Raw genomic sequence first — 20524 nt, 5'->3', positions numbered from 1 at the left:
AAGAATAGTGTAAGTGTATCTATTTTGGCAAATTCAAACTTTGTATTCAAATAAACAAAACATTTCTGCTATTTTTTGTTGTTGTTTCAAAAAATAATTTTATTTTTATTTTTTAAATCGGTTTATGTGTTTGTATCCATACCAGTTTTAATTCTAAACCATATCAGATGTTTGATTATTTAACATGCACTATGCAGAAATCACACCGCCATTTCCTGGTTGCTAAAATTCAAATAAATTGGCCTAATGTCAGTTCATGTGACAAAACAAAGCAACTATAGAGTAGAGCAGTGTTTCACAAACTCAACCAGCTGTGTAATGCTAGGGGGGGGGGGGGGGACATAGAAATAGTGCACATAGAATATATCTACCGCGTCTTAGACTTGCTTTCAATGAGAATGACAGATCTATAACTTACATTTCTATGTGAATTTTGCCAGGTCGCTCAAAAAGGCACATATTGCAGATTTAAGTTATGGACAGTTGTGTAAGTTCCTTAATAGTAAGTTTCCTAATAAGACTGTATACGTAAAACGTTTCTAAAACTTAGATTTTGGTGGGCTTAATAGGTACACGTCCACTTTAATGCCTCATTAGCTTAGTTCTGTTATACCCAATCACAACCCAAATATTAGCTATTTAATCCAATGTCTCTAAACAAAGTAAATGTAAACAAACACTATAAAGCCTGAAAACATGGTTAAAAGTATCCTATTGAGATCCTGGATCGTCAGCATGACCGCCAAGAAAACGTCTGGCGAGCTGGCATTTACCTCAGCACTTTTGGGGCAGCAGGTAGCCTACTGGTTAGAACATTGGGCCAGTAACCGAAAGTTTGCTGGATCGAATCCCCGAGCTGACATGGTAAAAACCTGTTGTTCTTCCCCTGAACAAGGAAGATAACCGACGTCCACGTCTTCAGCGCCCCGGGGAACAGCGGGGTTAAGGCAGCTCCCTGCACCTCTCTGATTCAGAGGGGTTGGGTTAAATGCGGAAGACACATTTCAGTTCAAGTACAACTGACTGGGTATCCCCGCCTTTTCCAATTAGGTGTGGCAGCGCCCCACCACTTTTGATTTAGTTTAATAAGAAATACTACAGATACTAGGCATCTTTCTTTTGGAGTTTTTCCAGAGTCAGTAGAAAGGCCCCTTTAGTGTCCTAAGTTTTCATAACTGTGACCTTAATTGCCTACCGTCTGTAAGCTGTTAGTGTCTTAACGACCGTTCCACAGGTGCATGTTCATTAATTGTTTATGGGTCATTGAACAAGCATGGGAAACAGTGTTTGAACCCTTTACGATCTGTGAAGTTATTTGGATTTTGACAAATTATCTTTGAAAGACAGGGTCCTGAAAAAGGGATATTTCTTTTTTTGCCGAGTTTACACTGACACCTTTGTTTTCTCAAATTACAGTTAATTCAGCATTGAAAAAAGGCGCAATTTTAAGTTTGTTCAGCCCGAGTGAGTCTGACCCGCAGTCAGAGACCACTATGACTCCAAATGTGTTTGAAGGATCATTTTTGTCTGCCAATGTCTCTTAAGGGGAAAGTAATCAGATTAAGTTACTGAGTTTGGGTAATCCAAACGTTACGTTGTCGATTACAATTTTGAACTAGTAACTGTAACAGATTACATTTAGAAATTAAAGTAACCTACCCAACCCTGGTGATAAGACACTCCCCGACAAGCATAAAGTCTTTACATAAACGTTGCTGAAGCCTACAGCAAAACATTAGCGATTTTACATGCTTTACGGGATGAAAACAAGACCACCATTTTTTCACAGTCTGATCAACTGTAGGCTACTAATAGTAACAACCGTTGAATACAGTCTACTACACACTGTCCCTCTGGCCAAGGCAAACAAAGTGGTAACGCTGTGTATTTATTAGAGGTCGACCTCTAGTATTTATAGCCCATTTGTTGGTGTTGGGAGGGGGAAAAATAACGCTTTGTTATTGTTTCAACTGCGGATTGCCCCTTTAAAAAGGTGTAAATGGATGCAACACCTGGGATCCAGACTTGTCAGAGTCATTCGATACACCAACAGTACATAAACAGGCCATTGCACTACGTAACGCTTTCCGAGGCTATAAGCCAAATCCTAATCGATTAAACCAATTTAAGGTTCCCTTAGCTCAGGTAATATCATATGGAGAGGAGATCCCATGCTCTCCATATTGGAGATGGATGAACTATGGTTGCGTTGGACACAGTCAACTGAATTATGAACTTTTGACACTAATTTGTCTTTTGATCAATCAGATCAGATCTTTTGCCGAATAATTGGGTTTCCTGTGTAAATGCAGCCTTTGTGACCTGATTTGTTGACTCAGGTTGACTGACGAGAGTAAAATCCACGGGGAGACATTAGCTACCATCATTAGGCTGCTGCTGCTCTCTGTCCATCTTGTGACAGCTGGTCTGCTGTTTCCTATAAGGACATTAACAGCCAGCACGATCCAGCTTTAACTAGCCAGCATGGTGCCAACACGGTCCAGCTTTAACCAGCCAGCATGGTGCCAACACGGTCCAGCTTTAACCAGCCAGCATGGTGCCAACACGGTCCAGCTTTAACCAGCCAGCATGGTGCCAACACGGTCCAGCTTTCAACCAGCCAGCATGGTGCCAACACGGTCCAGCTTTAACCAGCCAGCATGGTGCCAACACGGTCCAGCTTTAACCAGCCAGCATGGTGCCAACACGGTCCAGCTTTAACCAGCCAGCATGGTGCCAACACGGTCCAGCTTTAACCAGCCAGCATGGTGCCAACACGGTCCAGCTTTAACCAGCCAGCATGGTGCCAACACGGTCCAGCTTTAACCAGCCAGCATGGTGCCAACACGGTTCAGCTTTAACCAGCCAGCATGGTGCCAACACGGTTCAGCTTTAACCAGCCAGCCTGGTGCCAACACGGTCCAGCTTTAACCAGCCAGCATGGTGCCAACACGGTCCAGCTTTAACCAGCCAGCCTGGTGCCAACACGGTCCAGCTTTAACCAGCCAGCATGGTGCCAACACGGTCCAGCTTTAACCAGCCAGCATGGTGCCAACACGGTCCAGCTTTAACCAGCCAGCATGGTGCCAACACGGTCCAGCTTTAACCAGCCAGCATGGTGCCAACACGGTCCAGCTTTAACCAGCCAGCATGGTGCCAACACGGTCCAGCTTTAACCAGCCAGCATGGTGCCAACACGGTCCAGCTTTAACCAGCCAGCATGGTGCCAACACGGTCCAGCTTTAACCAGCCAGCATGGTGCCAACACGGTCCAGCTTTAACCAGCCAGCATGGTGCCAACACGGTCCAGCTTTAACCAGCCAGCATGGTGCCAACACGGTCCAGCTTTAACCAGCCAGCATGGTGCCAACACGGTCCAGCTTTAACCAGCCAGCATGGTGCCAACACGGTCCAGCTTTAACCAGCCAGCCTGGTGCCAACACGGTCCAGCTTTAACCAGCCAGCATGGTGCCAACACGGTCCAGCTTTAACCAGCCAGCATGGTGCCAACACGGTCCAGCTTTAACCAGCCAGCATGGTGCCAACACGGTCCAGCTTTAACCAGCCAGCATGGTGCCAACACGGTCCAGCTTTAACCAGCCAGCCTGGTGCCAACACGGTCCAGCTTTAACCAGCCAGCATGGTGCCAACACGGTCCAGCTTTAACCAGCCAGCATGGTGTCAACACGGTCCAGCTTTAACCAGCCAGCATGGTGCCAACACGGTCCAGCTTTAACCAGCCAGCATGGTGCCAACACGGTCCAGCTTTAACCAGCCAGCATGGTGCCAACACGGTCCAGCTTTAACCAGCCAGCATGGTGCCAACACGGTCCAGCTTTAACCAGCCAGCATGGTGCCAACACGGTCCAGCTTTGACCAGCCAGCATGGTGCCAACACGGTCCAGCTTTAACCAGCCAACACGGTCCAGCTTTAACCAGCCAGCATGGTGCCAACACGGTCCAGCTTTAACCAGCCAACACGGTCCAGCTTTAACCAGCCAGCATGGTGCCAACACGGTCCAGCTTTAACCAGCCAGCATGGTGCCAACACGGTCCAGCTTTAACCAGCCAGCATGGTGCCAACACGGTTCAGCTTTAACCAGCCAGCATGGTGCCAACACGGTCCAGCTTTAACCAGCCAGCATGGTGCCAACACGGTCCAGCTTTAACCAGCCAGCATGGTGCCAACACGGTCCAGCTTTAACCAGCCAGCATGGTGTCAACACGGTCCAGCTTTAACCAGCCAGCATGGTGCCAACACGGTCCAGCTTTAACCAGCCAGCATGGTGCCAACACGGTCCAGCTTTAACCAGCCAGCATGGTGCCAACACGGTCCAGCTTTAACCAGCCAGCATGGTGCCAACACGGTCCAGCTTTAACCAGCCAGCATGGTGTCAACACGGTCCAGCTTTAACCAGCCAGCATGTTAGCACCAGCATGGTGCCAACACGGTCCAGCTTTAACCAGCCAGCATGGTGCCAACACGGTCCAGCTTTAACCAGCCAGCATGGTGCCAACACGGTCCAGCTTTAACCAGCCAGCATGGTGTCAACACGGTCCAGCTTTAACCAGCCAGCATGGTGCCAACACGGTCCAGCTTTAACCAGCCAGCATGGTGCCAACACGGTCCAGCTTTAACCAGCCAGCATGGTGCCAACACGGTCCAGCTTTAACCAGCCAGCATGGTGCCAACACGGTCCAGCTTTAACCAGCCAGCATGGTGCCAACACGGTCCAGCTTTAACCAGCCAGCATGGTGTCAACACGGTCCAGCTTTAACCAGCCAGCATGTTGCCAACACGGTCCAGCTTTAACCAGCCAGCATGGTGCCAACACGGTCCAGCTTTAACCAGCCAGCATGGTGCCAACACGGTCCAGCTTTAACCAGCCAGCATGGTGCCAACACGGTCCAGCTTTAACCAGCCAGCATGGTGCCAACACGGTCCAGCTTTAACCAGCCAGCATGGTGCCAACACGGTCCAGCTTTAACCAGCCAGCATGGTGCCAACACGGTCCAGCTTTAACCAGCCAGCATGGTGCCAACACGGTCCAGCTTTAACCAGCCAGCATGGTGCCAACACGGTCCAGCTTTAACCAGCCAGCATGGTGCCAACACGGTCCAGCTTTAACCAGCCAGCATGGTGCCAACACGGTCCAGCTTTAACCAGCCAGCATGGTGCCAACACGGTCCAGCTTTAACCAGCCAGCATGGTGCCAACACGGTCCAGCTTTAACCAGCCAGCATGGTGCCAACACGGTCCAGCTTTAACCAGCCAGCATGGTGCCAACACGGTCCAGCTTTAACCAGCCAGCATGGTGCCAACACGGTCCAGCTTTAACCAGCCAGCATGGTGCCAACACGGTCCAGCTTTAACCAGCCAGCATGGTGCCAACACGGTCCAGCTTTAACCAGCCAGCATGGTGCCAACACGGTCCAGCTTTAACCAGCCAGCATGGTGCCAACACGGTCCAGCTTTAACCAGCCAGCATGGTGCCAACACGGTCCAGCTTTAACCAGCCAGCATGGTGTCAACACGGTCCAGCTTTAACCAGCCAGCATGGTGTCAACACGGTCCAGCTTTAACCAGCCAGCATGGTGCCAACACGGTCCAGCTTTAACCAGCCAGCATGGTGCCAACACGGTCCAGCTTTAACCAGCCAGCATGTTAGCACCAGCATGGTGTCAACACGGTCCAGCTTTAACCAGCCAGCATGTTAGCACCAGCATGGTGCCAACACGGTCCAGCTTTAACCAGCCAGCATGGTGCCAACACGGTCCAGCTTTAACCAGCCAGCATGGTGCCAACACGGTCCAGCTTTAACCAGCCAGCATGGTGCCAACACGGTCCAGCTTTAACCAGCCAGCATGGTGCCAACACGGTCCAGCTTTAACCAGCCAGCATGGTGCCAACACGGTCCAGCTTTAACCAGCCAGCATGGTGCCAACACGGTCCAGCTTTAACCAGCCAGCATGGTGTCAACACGGTCCAGCTTTAACCAGCCAGCATGGTGCCAACACGGTCCAGCTTTAACCAGCCAGCATGGTGCCAACACGGTCCAGCTTTAACCAGCCAGCATGGTGCCAACACGGTCCAGCTTTAACCAGCCAGCATGGTGCCAACACGGTCCAGCTTTAACCAGCCAGCATGGTGCCAACACGGTCCAGCTTTAACCAGCCAGCATGGTGCCAACACGGTCCAGCTTTAACCAGCCAGCATGGTGCCAACACGGTCCAGCTTTAACCAGCCAGCATGGTGCCAACACGGTCCAGCTTTAACCAGCCAGCATGGTGCCAACACGGTCCAGCTTTAACCAGCCAGCATGGTGCCAACACGGTCCAGCTTTGACCAGCCAGCATGGTGCCAACACGGTTCAGCTTTAACCAGCCAGCATGGTGCCAATACGGTCCAGCTTTGACCAGCCAGCATGGTGCCAACACGGTCCAGCTTTAACCAGCCAGCATGGTGCCAACACGGTTCAGCTTTAACCAGCCAGCATGGTGCCAACACGGTCCAGCTTTAACCAGCCAGCATGGTGCCAACACGGTCCAGCTTTAACCAGCCAGCATGGTGCCAACACGGTCCAGCTTTAACCAGCCAGCATGGTGCCAACACGGTCCAGCTTTAACCAGCCAGCATGGTGCCAACACGGTCCAGCTTTAACCAGCCAGCATGTTGCCAACACGGTCCAGCTTTAACCAGCCAGCATGGTGCCAACACGGTCCAGCTTTAACCAGCCAGCATGGTGCCAACACGGTCCAGCTTTAACCAGCCAGCATGGTGCCAACACGGTCCAGCTTTAACCAGCCAGCATGGTGCCAACACGGTCCAGCTTTAACCAGCCAGCATGTTAGCACCAGCATGGTGTCAACACGGTCCAGCTTTAACCAGCTAGCATGTTAGCACCAGCATGGTGCCAACACGGTCCAGCTTTAACCAGCCAGCATGGTGCCAACACGGTCCAGCTTTAACTAGCCAGCATGGTGCCAACACGGTCCAGCTTTAACCAGCCAGCATGTTGCCAACACGGTCCAGCTTTAACCAGCCAGCATGGTGCCAACACGGTCCAGCTTTAACCAGCCAGCATGGTGCCAACACGGTCCAGCTTTAACTAGCCAGCATGGTGCCAACACGGTCCAGCTTTAACCAGCCAGCCTGGTGCCAACACGGTTCAGCTTTGATGGGGTGATGTTCCATCATGTTGTCAACACAGCTGGATGCCAAGTCCCGTGGTCCCGTGTGGCTCAGTTGGTAGAGCATGGCGCTTGCAACGCCAGGGTTGTGGGTTCAATTCCCACGGGGGGACCAGGATGAATATGTATGAACTTTCCAATTTGTAAGTCGCTCTGGATAAGAGCGTCTGCTAAATGACTTAAATGTAAATGTAAGTCAAATTACACCAATCTCAGATGAATTTGTGATTAGTTAGCCCTGCAGAGCTGAATGGAGGTTGTTGTGTATCCATTTTCCCAGCTGATAGGTTTATTAGGGAATGTTTTGCCATGACCTGGCATGACCATAACACTGTTTCAGATCAGATGATATACTGAAAGACAGGGTCTATGTCTGTCATTGCACCAAACAACATTCTGACTCACTCAAGTAACCTACTATGGTTCTACGCTCATTTTCCACCTCTAGTGCCACTACGCTCCTCACAGTCGTCACTGCTGTTCCATCCATACCTAGGGAGGAAATTATTCCCATCAAAATCAGAAAGAGTTTCCCCTGCTTGTGCACAACAAGATCTGAGGGACATGGAACAGCATTTCAGTCATGCGTTTGGTTATACTCCCACAGAAAGCTTGGGTTTAGTTTGATACTGATGGGGCCTATATGACAACACAGGTAGACCCAATTCAACCTATGAGCACATCCTCTTGCTTAGAGACAAGCTGAGGGATTGCAAATAGGATTCTGTTTTTTTTTGCTTCAGGATCAATGACCATTCATCAACCCTCTAACATTAATCAATAACCAACGGTTTTCTAGATTACTATGACCTACTCAATACACTGATCACCACAGCGAAGTGAGATTAGGCCTGGACGTGCTGGGTTAGCCCACCACGGGACCACGGGCACTGGGTTAGCCCACCACGGGACCACGGGCACTGGGTTAGCCCACCACGGGACCACGGGTACTGGGTTAGCCCACCACGGGCACTGGGTTAGCCCACCACGGGTACTGGGTTAGCCCACCACGGGACCACGGGTACTGGGTTAGCCCACCACGGGACCACGGGTACTGGGTTAGCCCACCACGGGACCACGGGTACTGGGTTAGCCCACCACGGGACCACGGGTACTGGGTTAGCCCACCACGGGACCACGGGCACTGGGTTAGCCCACCATGGGCACTGGGTTAGCCCACCATGGGCACTGGGTTAGCCCACCATGGGCACTGGGTTAGCCCACCATGGGCACTGGGTTAGCCCACCACGGGACCATGGGCACTGGGTTGGCCCACCACGGGACCATGGGCAATGGGTTAGCCCACCATGGGCACTGGGTTAGCCCACCACGGGCACTGGGTTAGCCCACCACGGGCACTGGGTTAGCCCACCACGGGCACTGGGTTAGCCCACCACGGGCACTGGGTTAGCCCACCACGGGCACTGGGTTAGCCCACCACGGGCACTGGGTTAGCCCACCACGGGACCACGGGCACTGGGTTATCCCACCACGGGACCTGGGTTATCCCACCACGGGACCACGGGCACTGGGTTATCCCACCACGGGACCACGAGCACTGGGTTAGCCCACCACGGGACCACGAGCACTGGGTTAGCCCACCACGGGACCACGGGCATTGGGTTAGCCCACCACGGGCATTGGGTTAGCCCACCACGGGACCATGGGCACTGGGTTAGCCCACCACGGGACCATGGGCACTGGGTTAGCCCACCACGGGCACTGGGTTAGCCCACCACGGGCACTGGGTTAGCCCACCACGGGCACTGGGTTAGCCCACCACGGGCACTGGGTTAGCCCACCACGGGCACTGGGTTAGCCCACCACGGGCACTGGGTTAGCCCACCACGGGCACTGGGTTAGCCCACCACGGGCACTGGGTTAGCCCACCACGGGCACTGGGTTAGCCCACCACGGGCACTGGGTTAGCCCACCACGGGCACTGGGTTAGCCCACCACGGGCACTGGGTTAGCCCACCACGGGACCACGGGCACTGGGTTAGCCCACCACGGGACCACGGGCACTGGGTTAGCCCACCACGGGACCACGGGCACTGGGTTAGCCCACCACGGGACCAATGGGTTAAGGACAGGACCGTCACAGAACCTTTCGTTTTTAACAACAGCATGGGTAGAGGGGACTAAACATCCTAAAAATGTTATTTTATTTTGCGTTTGAACTTCTTGCCCAGCAATCTGTTCCAGTCAGCGAGGGGCAGTTTCCCAGACACAGATTAAGCCTAGCTCAGGACTAATGGAGAATCTCTCATCGTTGTCGGTGATCAGGCCTACCACCGTTGTGTCGTCGGCAAACTTGATGGTGATGGAGCTGTGCTTGGCTACGCAATCGTGGGTGAACAGGGAGTACAGGAGGGGACTAAGTACACACCCCTGAGGGGGCCCCCGGTGCTCTCATGCATGCTTTAGTGTTGCTTGCCTCGAAGTGCGAGTAGAAGTCATTTAGCTCGCGGCTGAGATTCCCTTTTTAGTCCGTAGTAGTCTGCAAGCCCTGCCACATCCGACGGGCATCGGAGCCGGTGAAGCAGCTAATTAAACTCAATCCATATCTGACAGATGGAAATCTCCATTAGAAATTTAGAAAGAGGGGGAATCAAATAGCAACTACAATGGGTTGATACCAGGACGGGTTGATACCAGGACGGGTTGATACCAGGACGGGTTGATACCAGGACGGGTTGATACTAGGACCGGGACGGGTAGATACTAGGACGGGGACGGGTAGATACTAGGACGGGGACGGGTAGATACTAGGACGGGGACGGGTAGATACTAGGACGGGGACGGGTAGATACTAGGACGGGGACGGGTAGATACTAGGACGGGGACGGGTAGATACTAGGACGGGGACGGGTAGATACTAGGACGGGGACGGGTAGATACTAGGACGGGGACGGGTAGATACTAGGACGGGGACGGGTAGATACTAGGACGGGGACGGGTAGATACTAGGACGGGGACGGGTTGATACCAGGACGGGTTGATACTAGGACCGGGACAGGTTGATACTAGGACGGGTAGATACTAGGACGGGGACGGGTTGATACTAGGACGGGTTGATACCAGGACCGGGACAGGTTGATACTAGGACGGGTTGATACCAGGACCGGGACAGGTTGATACTAGGACGGGTAGATACTAGGACCGGGACGGGTTGATACTAGGACCGGGACGGGTTGATACCAGGACCGGGACGGGTTGATACCAGGACCGGGACGGGTTGATACTAGGACGGGGACGGGTTGATACCAGGACCGGGACGGGTAGATACTAGGACGGGGACGGGTTGATACTAGGACGGGGACGGGTTGATACCAGGACGGGTTGATACTAGGACGGGTTGATACCAGGACCGGGACAGGTTGATACTAGGACGGGTTGATACTAGGACGGGGACGGGTAGATACTAGGACGGGGACGGGTAGATACTAGGACGGGGACGGGTAGATACTAGGACGGGGACGGGTAGATACTAGGACCGGGATTGGTTGATAATATGACCGGGATTGGTTGATACTAGGACCGGGATTGTGCCTTTGTCTTCTGTACTACGAAATAAAGCTGATATGAAAAGCAATAGAACAGGAGAGAAATGCTGGTTAATGGCACGAGGAAGTCTATAATAACTGCCTCCTCGTTTCTACGGATGGATTTTCACAAGGCTACATTGAAGCAAGGTAAGACACGCCTCGTTGCAAACAAATATACTGCCTCAAGCTCCCATTGCAAAGTGTTGGGTGAACCACTGATAAATAGTCGACGGCAGCCAGGCTATCGCCTACGCATGCAAATGGAAGGCACGCTTTTCAAGTTGAGATTGAGAAGAAAATAAAAAGTGTAATTTTTTTAAATCGTGGCCATAAGTTAACAAGCGATTGCATTTAGAAGTGATATTTGTTGAACAATGACTGGGGCTTCTAAAAGCAGGCTTCACTCCAGTAGACTAGAGACTGAGGAGCTACTCTGTATGCTGTCAAACAGGTGGTATTCCTCTCCTCAAACTAGGCTCTGTATGCTGTCTGACAGGTGATAAACAAAATGCATGAGGACTACGGCACCTCCGTACCTTCAGGCTCTGATCAGGCCCTACACCCAAACAAGGGCACTGCGTTCATCCACCTCTGGCCTGCTCGCCTCCCTACCTCTGAGGAAGTACAGTTCCCGCTCAGCCCAGTCAAAACTGTTCGCTGCTCTGGCACCCCAATGGTGGAACAAACTCCCCCACGACGCCAGGACAGCGGAGTCAATCACCACCTTCCGGAGACACCTGAAACCCCACCTCTTTAAGGAATACCTAGGATAGGATAAAGTAATCCTTCTAACCCCCCCCCCCCCCTTAAAAGATTTAGATGCACTATTGTAAAGTGGTTGTTCCACTGGATATCATAAGGTGAATGCACCAATTTGTAAGTAGCTCTGGATAAGAGCGTCTGCTAAATGACTTAAATGTAAATGACTAACGAAAATACACAACAATTTAAATTCCACACAATTATTCAAATTAACCTATAAACCGATAAGCATGACCGGTCAAAATGTATTTCGGTGGCTAACCAATTAACATCCTAATCTCCTAGAGAACACAGTGTTTTATTGCACAGCCTTGAGCCTGTGTTCAAATTCAATTCAGAAAGAACGGCTGAGACAGTTGTCAACTCCTATATAGTTATTTTGTGACAGGATCCAGGCTGCACAGGGCCATCCTCCTAGACAGGATCCAGGCGGCACGGGGCCATCCTCCTAGCCAGGATCCAGGCGGCACGGGGCCATCCTCCTAGCCAGGATCCAGGCGGCACGGGGCCATCCTCCTAGCCAGGATCCAGGCGGCACGGGGCCATCCTCCTAGCCAGGATCCAGGCGGCACGGGGCCATCCTCCTAGCCAGGATCCAGGCGGCACGGGGCCATCCTCCTAGCCAGGATCCAGGCGGCACGGGGCCATCCTCCTAGCCAGGATCCAGGCGGCACGGGGCCATCCTCCTAGCCAGGATCCAGGCGGCACGGGGCCATCCTCCTAGCCAGGATCCAGGCGGCACGGGGCCATCCTCCTAGCCAGGATCCAGGCGGCACGGGGCCATCCTCCTAGCCAGGATCCAGGCGGCACGGGGCCATCCTCCTAGCCAGGATCCAGGCTGCACGGGGCCATCCTCCTAGCCAGGATCCAGGCTGCACGGGGCCATCCTCCTAGCCAGGATCTAGGCTGCACAGGGCCATCCTCCTAGAGAGGATCTAGGCTGCACAGGGCCATCCTCCTAGAGAGGATCCAGGCTGCACAGGGCCATCCTCCTAGACAGGATCCAGGCTGCACAGGGCCATCCTCCTAGACAGGATCCAGGCTGCACAGGGCCATCCTCCTAGACAGGATCCAGGCTGCACAGGGCCATCCTCCTAGACAGGATCCAGGCTGCACGGGATCTAGGCTAGACAGGATCTAGGCTAGACAGGATCTAGGCTGCACAGGGCCATCCTCCTAGACAGGATCCAGGCTGCACAGGGCCATCCTCCTAGACAGGATCTAGGCTAGACAGGATCCAGGCTGCACAGGGCCATCCTCCTAGACAGGATCCAGGCTGCACAGGGCCATCCTCCTAGACAGGATCTAGGCTGCACAGGGCCATCCTCCTAGACAGAATCTAGGCTGTACAGGGCCATCCTCCTAGACAGGATCTAGGCTGTACAGGGCCATCCTCCTAGACAGGATCCAGGCTGTACAGGGCCATCCTCCTAGACAGGATCCAGGCTGCACAGGATCTAGGCTGCACAGGGCCATCCTCATAGACAGGATCCAGGCTGCACAGGGCCATCCTCCTAGACAGGATCCAGGCTGTACAGGGCCATCCTCCTAGACAGGATCTAGGCTGTACAGGGCCATCCTCCTAGAGAGGATCTAGGATGCACAGGGCCATCCTCCTAGAGAGGATCTAGGCTGTACAGGGCCATCCTCCTAGAGAGGATCTAGGCTGCACAGGGCCATCCTCCTAGACAGGATCCAGGCTGCACAGGGCCATCCTCCTAGACAGGATCCAGGCTGCACAGGGCCATCCTCCTAGACAGGATCCAGGCTGCACAGGGCCATCCTCCTAGACAGGATCCAGGCTGCACAGGGCCATCCTCCTAGACAGGATCCAGGCTGCACAGGGCCATCCTCCTAGACAGGATCTAGGCTGCACAGGGCCATCCTCCTAGACAGGATCTAGGCTGTACAGGGCCATCCTCCTAGACAGGATCTAGGCTGTACAGGGCCATCCTCCTAGACAGGATCTAGGCTGTACAGGGCCATCCTCCTAGACAGGATCCAGGCTGTACAGGGCCATCCTCCTAGACAGGATCCAGGCTGCACAGGATCTAGGCTGCACAGGGCCATCCTCATAGACAGGATCCAGGCTGCACAGGGCCATCCTCCTAGACAGGATCCAGGCTGTACAGGGCCATCCTCCTAGACAGGATCTAGGCTGTACAGGGCCATCCTCCTAGAGAGGATCTAGGATGCACAGGGCCATCCTCCTAGAGAGGATCTAGGCTGTACAGGGCCATCCTCCTAGAGAGGATCTAGGCTGTACAGGGCCATCCTCCTAGACAGGATCCAGGCTGCACAGGGCCATCCTCCTAGACAGGATCCAGGCTGCACAGGGCCATCCTCCTAGACAGGATCCAGGCTGCACAGGGCCATCCTCCTAGACAGGATCCAGGCTGCACAGGGCCATCCTCCTAGACAGGATCCAGGCTGCACAGGGCCATCCTCCTAGACAGGATCTAGGCTGCACAGGGCCATCCTCCTAGACAGGATCTAGGCTGTACAGGGCCATCCTCCTAGACAGGATCTAGGCTGTACAGGGCCATCCTCCTAGACAGGATCTAGGCTGTACAGGGCCATCCTCCTAAAGAGAATGTACTGAGCTACTAACCTTTTCAGGGTCACATACTTGTCACGAGAGTTAAAAAAATGAAGTCATTATAATCCTAGTTTGCGTCAACACACAAGTGGTATGGTATTGGAGCCAGCAGTCTTGCTACTTACACCCTAACTACCTAAACACAATTACATTTATATTATGTTTGTCATTTGGTGTTGAGGTTAAAGAGAAGATGCATGTTTTCTCCCCTGACTGGGTGATCCTGACATGGCCTATTTACCTTCTCATTGAGCCTGGGAAGGGAGAGAGCTGGCCAATTACCTGACATGGCCTATTTACCTTCTCATTGAGCCTGGGAAGGGAGAGAGCTGGCCTATTACCTGACATGGCCTATTTACCTTCTCATTGAGCCTGGGAAGGGAGAGAGCTGGCCTATTACCTGACATGGCATATTTACCTTCTCATTGAGCCTGGGAAGGGAGAGAGCTGGCCAATTACCTGACATGGCCTATTTACCTTCTCATTGAGCCTGGGAAGGGAGAGAGCTGGCCAATTACCTGACATGGCATATTTACCTTCTCATTGAGCCTGGGAAGGGAGAGAGCTGGCCAATTACCTGACATGGCCTATTTACCTTCTCATTGAGCCTGGGAAGGGAGAGAGCTGGCCAATTACCTGACATGCAATTCATTTTCCTAAAATTGTTGCTTGCTCTCCTACCGTTGTCCTTGAGTCTTCCAGAAAGCAGTTAGTGAGCCTCGGGTTTAATTTGTTGAAGGGGTAAATAAAACATCTTGTGACTGATGAAGTTGGGCTGACTGATCAGAAGACGTATCAGAGGGCATGGACCAGAGCTAGCCGTGCCCCTACTGATGACCTGCCCCCTGGTCCAGGTCATCAGTAACACCCAGGACCAGAGCTACCAGGGGGCACGGCTAGCTCTGGTCCAGGTCATCAGTAACACCCAGGACCAGAGCTACCAGGGGGCACGGCTAGCTCTGGTCCAGGTCATTAGTAACACCCAGGCCCAGCGTTAAGTGAAGTTTATGGAAAAAGTGGACTCTTGCCTTTAAGCTGATCCATTTGTGGATTCATGCTGGGTGGAAGAAAATAAATAAAAGAGTTGGGTAATGTGGAATTGGCGAGGGTAACCAGAAATGGTCTAGTGATAATTGTTTGTTTCTGTTGGTCAGAGGGAGAAGGGCGCTCGGAGGAAAACAAACAGGTGGCAAGAAAAGTGAATAATTTCGCTCTCAAGAAAAGAGCACCAATGAAAGGAGTGATAACTGGAGTAAGCAGTAGATATAAAAGTTGACCAGCTGAGGGGGAAAGATTCCCTGTGTATGTGATGCTCGTCGTTTGATGCGACTCAGACAGGGTGACAAGAGTGTGGAAACAGAAGAGTCATTGTCTGCTCTTTTGAGCTTTGACGTTGAGTCCTTGCCCGACAATGTGAAGTTAGGATATATAAGTTATCCTGTACGAGCGTATGTGCCGAATACATTAAGATGTTACAGGTGTCGAGCTTATGGGCATGTGTGTGTGTGTGTAGAAGGGAGGGTCCAAGGTGTTTCTATGTGGCAGCAGTGTGTAGGAAGGAGGGTCCAAGGTGTTCCTATGTGGCAGCAGTATGTAGGAAGGAGGGTCCAAGGTGATCCTATGTGGCAGCAGTGTGTAGAAGGGAGGGTCCAAGGTGTTTCTATGTGGCAGCAGTGTGTAGGAAGGAGGGTCCAAGGTGTTCCTATGTGGCAGCAGTGTGTAGGAAGGAGGGTCCAAGGTGTTCCTATGTGGCAGCAGTGTGTTGGAAGGAGGGTCCAAGTTGTTCCTATGTGGCAGCAGTGTGTAGAAGGGAGGGTCCAAGGTGTTCCTACGTGGCAGCAGTGTGTAGGAAGGAGGGTCCAAGGTGTTTCTATGTGGCAGCAGTGTGTAGGAAGGAGGGTCCAAGGTGTTCCTATGTGGCAGCAGTGTGTAGAAGGGAGGGTCCAAGGTGTTTCTATGTGGCAGCAGTGTGTAGGAAGGAGGGTCCAAGGTGTTCCTATGTGGCAGCAGTGTGTAGAAGGGAGGGTCCAAGGTGTTTCTATGTGGCAGCAGTGTGTAGAAGGGAGGGTCCAAGGTGTTCCTATGTGGCAGCAGTGTGTAGAAGGGAGGGTCCACGGTGTTCCTATGTGGCAGCAGTGTGTAGGAAGGAGGGTCCAAGGTGTTCCTATGTGGCAGCAGTGTGTAGGAAGGAGGGTCCAAGGTGTTCCTATGTGGCAGCAGTGTGTTGGAAGGAGGGTCCAAGTTGTTCCTATGTGGCAGCAGTGTGTAGAAGGGAGGGTCCAAGGTGTTCCTACGTGGCAGCAGTGTGTAGGAAGGAGGGTCCAAGGTGTTTCTATGTGGCAGCAGTGTGTAGGAAGGAGGGTCCAAGGTGTTCCTATGTGGCAGCAGTGTGTAGAAGGGAGGGTCCAAGGTGTTTCTATGTGGCAGCAGTGTGTAGGAAGGAGGGTCCAAGGTGTTCCTATGTGGCAGCAGTGTGTAGAAGGGAGGGTCCAAGGTGTTTCTATGTGGCAGCAGTGTGTAGAAGGGAGGGTCCAAGGTGTTCCTATGTGGCAGCAGTGTGTAGAAGGGAGGGTCCACGGTGTTCCTATGTGGCAGCAGTGTGTAGGAAGGAGGGTCCAAGGTGTTCCTATGTGGCAGCAGTGTGTAGAAGGGAGGGTCCAAGGTGTTTCTATGTGGCAGCAATGTGTAGAAGGGAGGGTCCAAGGTGTTTCTATGTGGCAGCAGTGTGTAGAAGGGAGGGTCCAAGGTGTTTCTATGTGGCAGCAGTGTGTAGAAGGGAGGGTCCAAGGTGTTTCTATGTGGCAGCAGTGTGTAGGAAGGAGGGTCCAAGGTGTTTCTATGTGGCAGCAGTGTGTAGGAAGGAGGGTCCAAGGTGTTCCTATGTGGCAGCAGTGTGTAGAAGGGAGGGTCCAAGGTGTTTCTATGTGGCAGCAGTGTGTAGGAAGGAGGGTCCAAGGTGTTCCTATGTGGCAGCAGTGTGTAGAAGGGAGGGTCCAAGGTGTTTCTATGTGGCAGCAGTGTGTAGGAAGGAGGGTCCAAGGTGTTTCTATGTGGCAGCAGTGTGTAGGAAGGAGGGTCCAAGGTGTTCCTATGTGGCAGCAGTGTGTAGAAGGGAGGGTCCAAGGTGTTTCTGTGGCAGCAGTGTGTAGGAAGGAGGGTCCAAGGTGTTTCTATGTGGCAGCAGTGTGTAGAAGGGAGGGTCCAAGGTGTTCCTATGTGGCAGCAGTGTGTAGAAGGGAGGGTCCAAGGTGTTCCCATGTGGCAGCAGTGTGTAGAAGGGAGGGTCCAAGGTGTTCCCATGTGGCAGCAGTGTGTAGAAGGGAGGGTCCAAGGTGTTCCTATGTGGCAGCAGTGTGTAGAAGGGAGGGTCCACGGTGTTCCTATGTGGCAGCAGTGTGTAGGAAGGAGGGTCCAAGGTGTTCCTATGTGGCAGCAGTGTGTAGAAGGGAGGGTCCAAGGTGTTTCTATGTGGCAGCAGTGTGTAGAAGGGAGGGTCCAAGGTGTTTCTATGTGGCAGCAGTGTGTAGGAAGGAGGGTCCAAGGTGTTCCTACGTGGCAGCAGTGTGTAGGAAGGAGGGTCCAAGGTGTTCCTATGTGGCAGCAGTGTGTAGAAGGGAGGGTCCACGGTGTTCCTATGTGGCAGCAGTGTGTAGAAGGGAGGGTCCAAGGTGTTTCTATGTGGCAGCAGTGTGTAGGAAGGAGGGTCCAAGGTGTTCCTATGTGGCAGCAGTGTGTAGAAGGGAGGGTCCAAGGTGTTTCTATGTGGCAGCAGTGTGTAGAAGGGAGGGTCCAAGGTGTTTCTATGTGGCAGCAGTGTGTAGAAGGGAGGGTCCAAGGTGTTCCTATGTGGCAGCAGTGTGTAGAAGGGAGGGTCCAAGGTGTTTCTATGTGGCAGCAGTGTGTAGAAGGGAGGGTCCAAGGTGTTTCTATGTGGCAGCAGTGTGTAGAAGGGAGGGTCCACGGTGTTCCTATGTGGCAGCAGTGTGTAGAAGGGAGGGTCCAAGGTGTCAGAAGTGTGCAGAACGGCATGAGACAAAGGAATGTGTAGTATTGGGGCAAGTAGTAGAATGTGTTAATTGTAGGGGTGTCCATGGGGCTGGGGATCAGAAATGTCCCCTGTGCAAGAGAGGCAGGTTGAGGTTTCCAGGGTTAGAGTAATGCAGAAGTTCTCATATGCTGAGGCAGTGAAGAAAGTACAGGAAGATGGGTCAAAGGGGAGGAGTGGTGAGAGTAGTAGAGATATACCAGTACAGAGGGATAGTACCAAAAGTTATACGTTTTGGTAAGATTGGATTGTTAGCATTTATAGCCAATGGTTATCCACTGTACTGCAGAGATGGAACGGAAGTCACAGAAAATAGAGGTGGTGGTGGTGGCATCTGCAGAGAGGTATTTAGGTGTGCGAGACTTGACGTCACATGCTGACCAGACCGGACACGTCGCGTGCGCGAACGTTGCAAAATAAATATAGAAATCCATGTTATTCAATTATTGCGCCAATGACGCCAAGGGCTAAAATAGAAGTCGTTCCTATTTCTGACGCAGATCGCGCAGAAAGTCATCTCCTCATTGGTTTATAGAAGCAGGTACCCACGTGCCATCTCCTCATTGGTTATACCCACGTGGGTGATTGAAAGACGAAATGTTTTGCCGGTCGTCGTGGTAATACTATTGAAGTTTAGATGCGATCACCATCTAAGTTCAACGATGAAAAAGCCTGGAAGGAGGAGAGATGACTAGAAACGTTTCGGTTGGCCGTTTTGTGTGGATTAATTGTCGGAGTAGAGGTCCTTGTGCATTTCAGGTAAAATGACAACTCAATGTTTATATCCCAGGACAAATTAGCTAGCAACAGCAAACTAGCTAAATAGGACAAATTAACGTTAGCTAACAAGTGCAAGCTAACTAGCTAAATTGCCATACATGTTTAATGCTTTTCGACCTGTCCCCAAATTAATGTCATTGGTTCAGCGTTTGTTGTGATATTTTAACCTGCGTGTCGTGATCGCGTTTGGTGTGGGGGGGGCAAAATAAATGTATGCAAGATAGCGCACGCGCGCAGCCGGTTTGGGTTCGGTGTCAGAAGGGTTACAGGATGATGGCATGAGGTAGGAAGAAAATACATTTAATTAGTGGAGTAGTGTGGTGTTCATTTTATATCACTTTTTAAATTGGTGAGAGTAGTGTTAGATGGTAGGGTATATATTTAGTACATTTTTGCTTTTCAAGCAAAGTATAAGGGAGTTAATTTGTACCTCAGTCTAGTAGGTGGCGGTAATGCAACAAATTGGATGCCAACCGCCAGTTAAACCTCAGAAGAACCATGTAACGTTAGGTAGAGAACCTCGCCCTCTGAACGAACCGGTGCGTTAGCACAGAAAGCTCCGATTGAGCAGCTGGATGCATAAAATACATTTATTTTTCGGTTTACTTGTAAATGTTTATTCCGACTTGTTTTTTTATAAGTGCAATAAACGGCAAGATAGTTAGAACGGCTAACGTTAACATTTGCTACCTAACTACGTTCAAACGTTGCAACCATTCACCAACCAAATGACTGATTTAAAATACGTTAGTTGCATACCTAGTTAGCTAGTATAACCACCAATGACTACTTCACAAGCAGGACACCTTTAGCTAGTTGGTTAACTGCAGGTCCTCCTTGTATGTTAGTATACTGGTTAGCAAGTTGTAAACTTTTGCGCTAGTAAACGTTAACCTATCCGCCCCAGGTATTCCTTATCTGGACAGTCTTGTCATAAGAAACGGGAAAGATGGCATGCAGTCAGAGGAAAAACGATTCGCCAGTTTATGACAAGAAGCCAAAACCCCACGCTGGTTGACCACGTCACTTACAGTACGGTGATTCACACAGCGGCCTGTCTCCTTTCCCGAACAAAATGGCGCTGGTGGCCAGCCCAACGCGTTAGCTACGAAACGAACCGAAGGGAAGTGTGAAATCATCCGAGAATTACAGGCTTGTCTCGGAGATTTCAAACACAAAAAATACATTAAATAATGTAAAGGTAAAATGCACTTACCTTTAAATCTGAGGTCACAGGGGGGATCGAGAACAAGGATCTGCTCCAACTTTGACATATTTATCTATAGCGTTGTCAGAGACACACTGACAAGAGGTAATCCTGCTAGCTGGAGCTGAAGAGTCGCTGACTGGTCTCTGGTCTAACAACCTGAACGAGCACACGGGAGCAAATATTTGAACGCGCGATTCTAGTGCGCGTTCGCGTGGTGGGTCTTCACTAATTTTAATAAGAAACTCATTTTGTTTGGAGCTGATTTGATTAAGTTAGTTAGTTAATCAAATACGCAATAGTCATGTAGGCTACTTTATTTATTTTTTTGCCACAGATCCTTCCTGGGAAAATATGTAGTTTACAGATAGGTCTAAATGCCATATTGGTTC

At 51.6% G+C, this 20524-nt stretch overlaps 1 protein-coding gene across 1 annotated transcript in view; it reads right to left on the bottom strand.

Annotated features, from left to right (window-relative positions):
- The window catches only part of LOC120043297 (vesicle-associated membrane protein-associated protein A-like), a 32408-nt gene extending 12115 nt beyond the window's left edge, over positions 1 to 20293 (bottom strand). The window contains exon 1 of the mRNA XM_038987920.1: positions 20142 to 20293. Within this exon, the coding sequence (XP_038843848.1) occupies positions 20142 to 20199 (58 nt within the window). The 5' untranslated portion in view covers positions 20200 to 20293. The remainder of the gene's footprint in view (positions 1 to 20141) is intronic.
- Positions 20294 to 20524: the final 231 nt, after the last annotated feature.

This window comes from Salvelinus namaycush, unplaced genomic scaffold, assembly GCF_016432855.1.
Source record: "Salvelinus namaycush isolate Seneca unplaced genomic scaffold, SaNama_1.0 Scaffold89, whole genome shotgun sequence".
In the NCBI taxonomy this organism is placed as follows: Eukaryota; Metazoa; Chordata; class Actinopteri; order Salmoniformes; family Salmonidae; genus Salvelinus; species Salvelinus namaycush.
The sequence above is the reverse complement of the archived record's forward strand: the minus strand, read 5'-3'. Positions and strand labels throughout refer to the sequence as shown.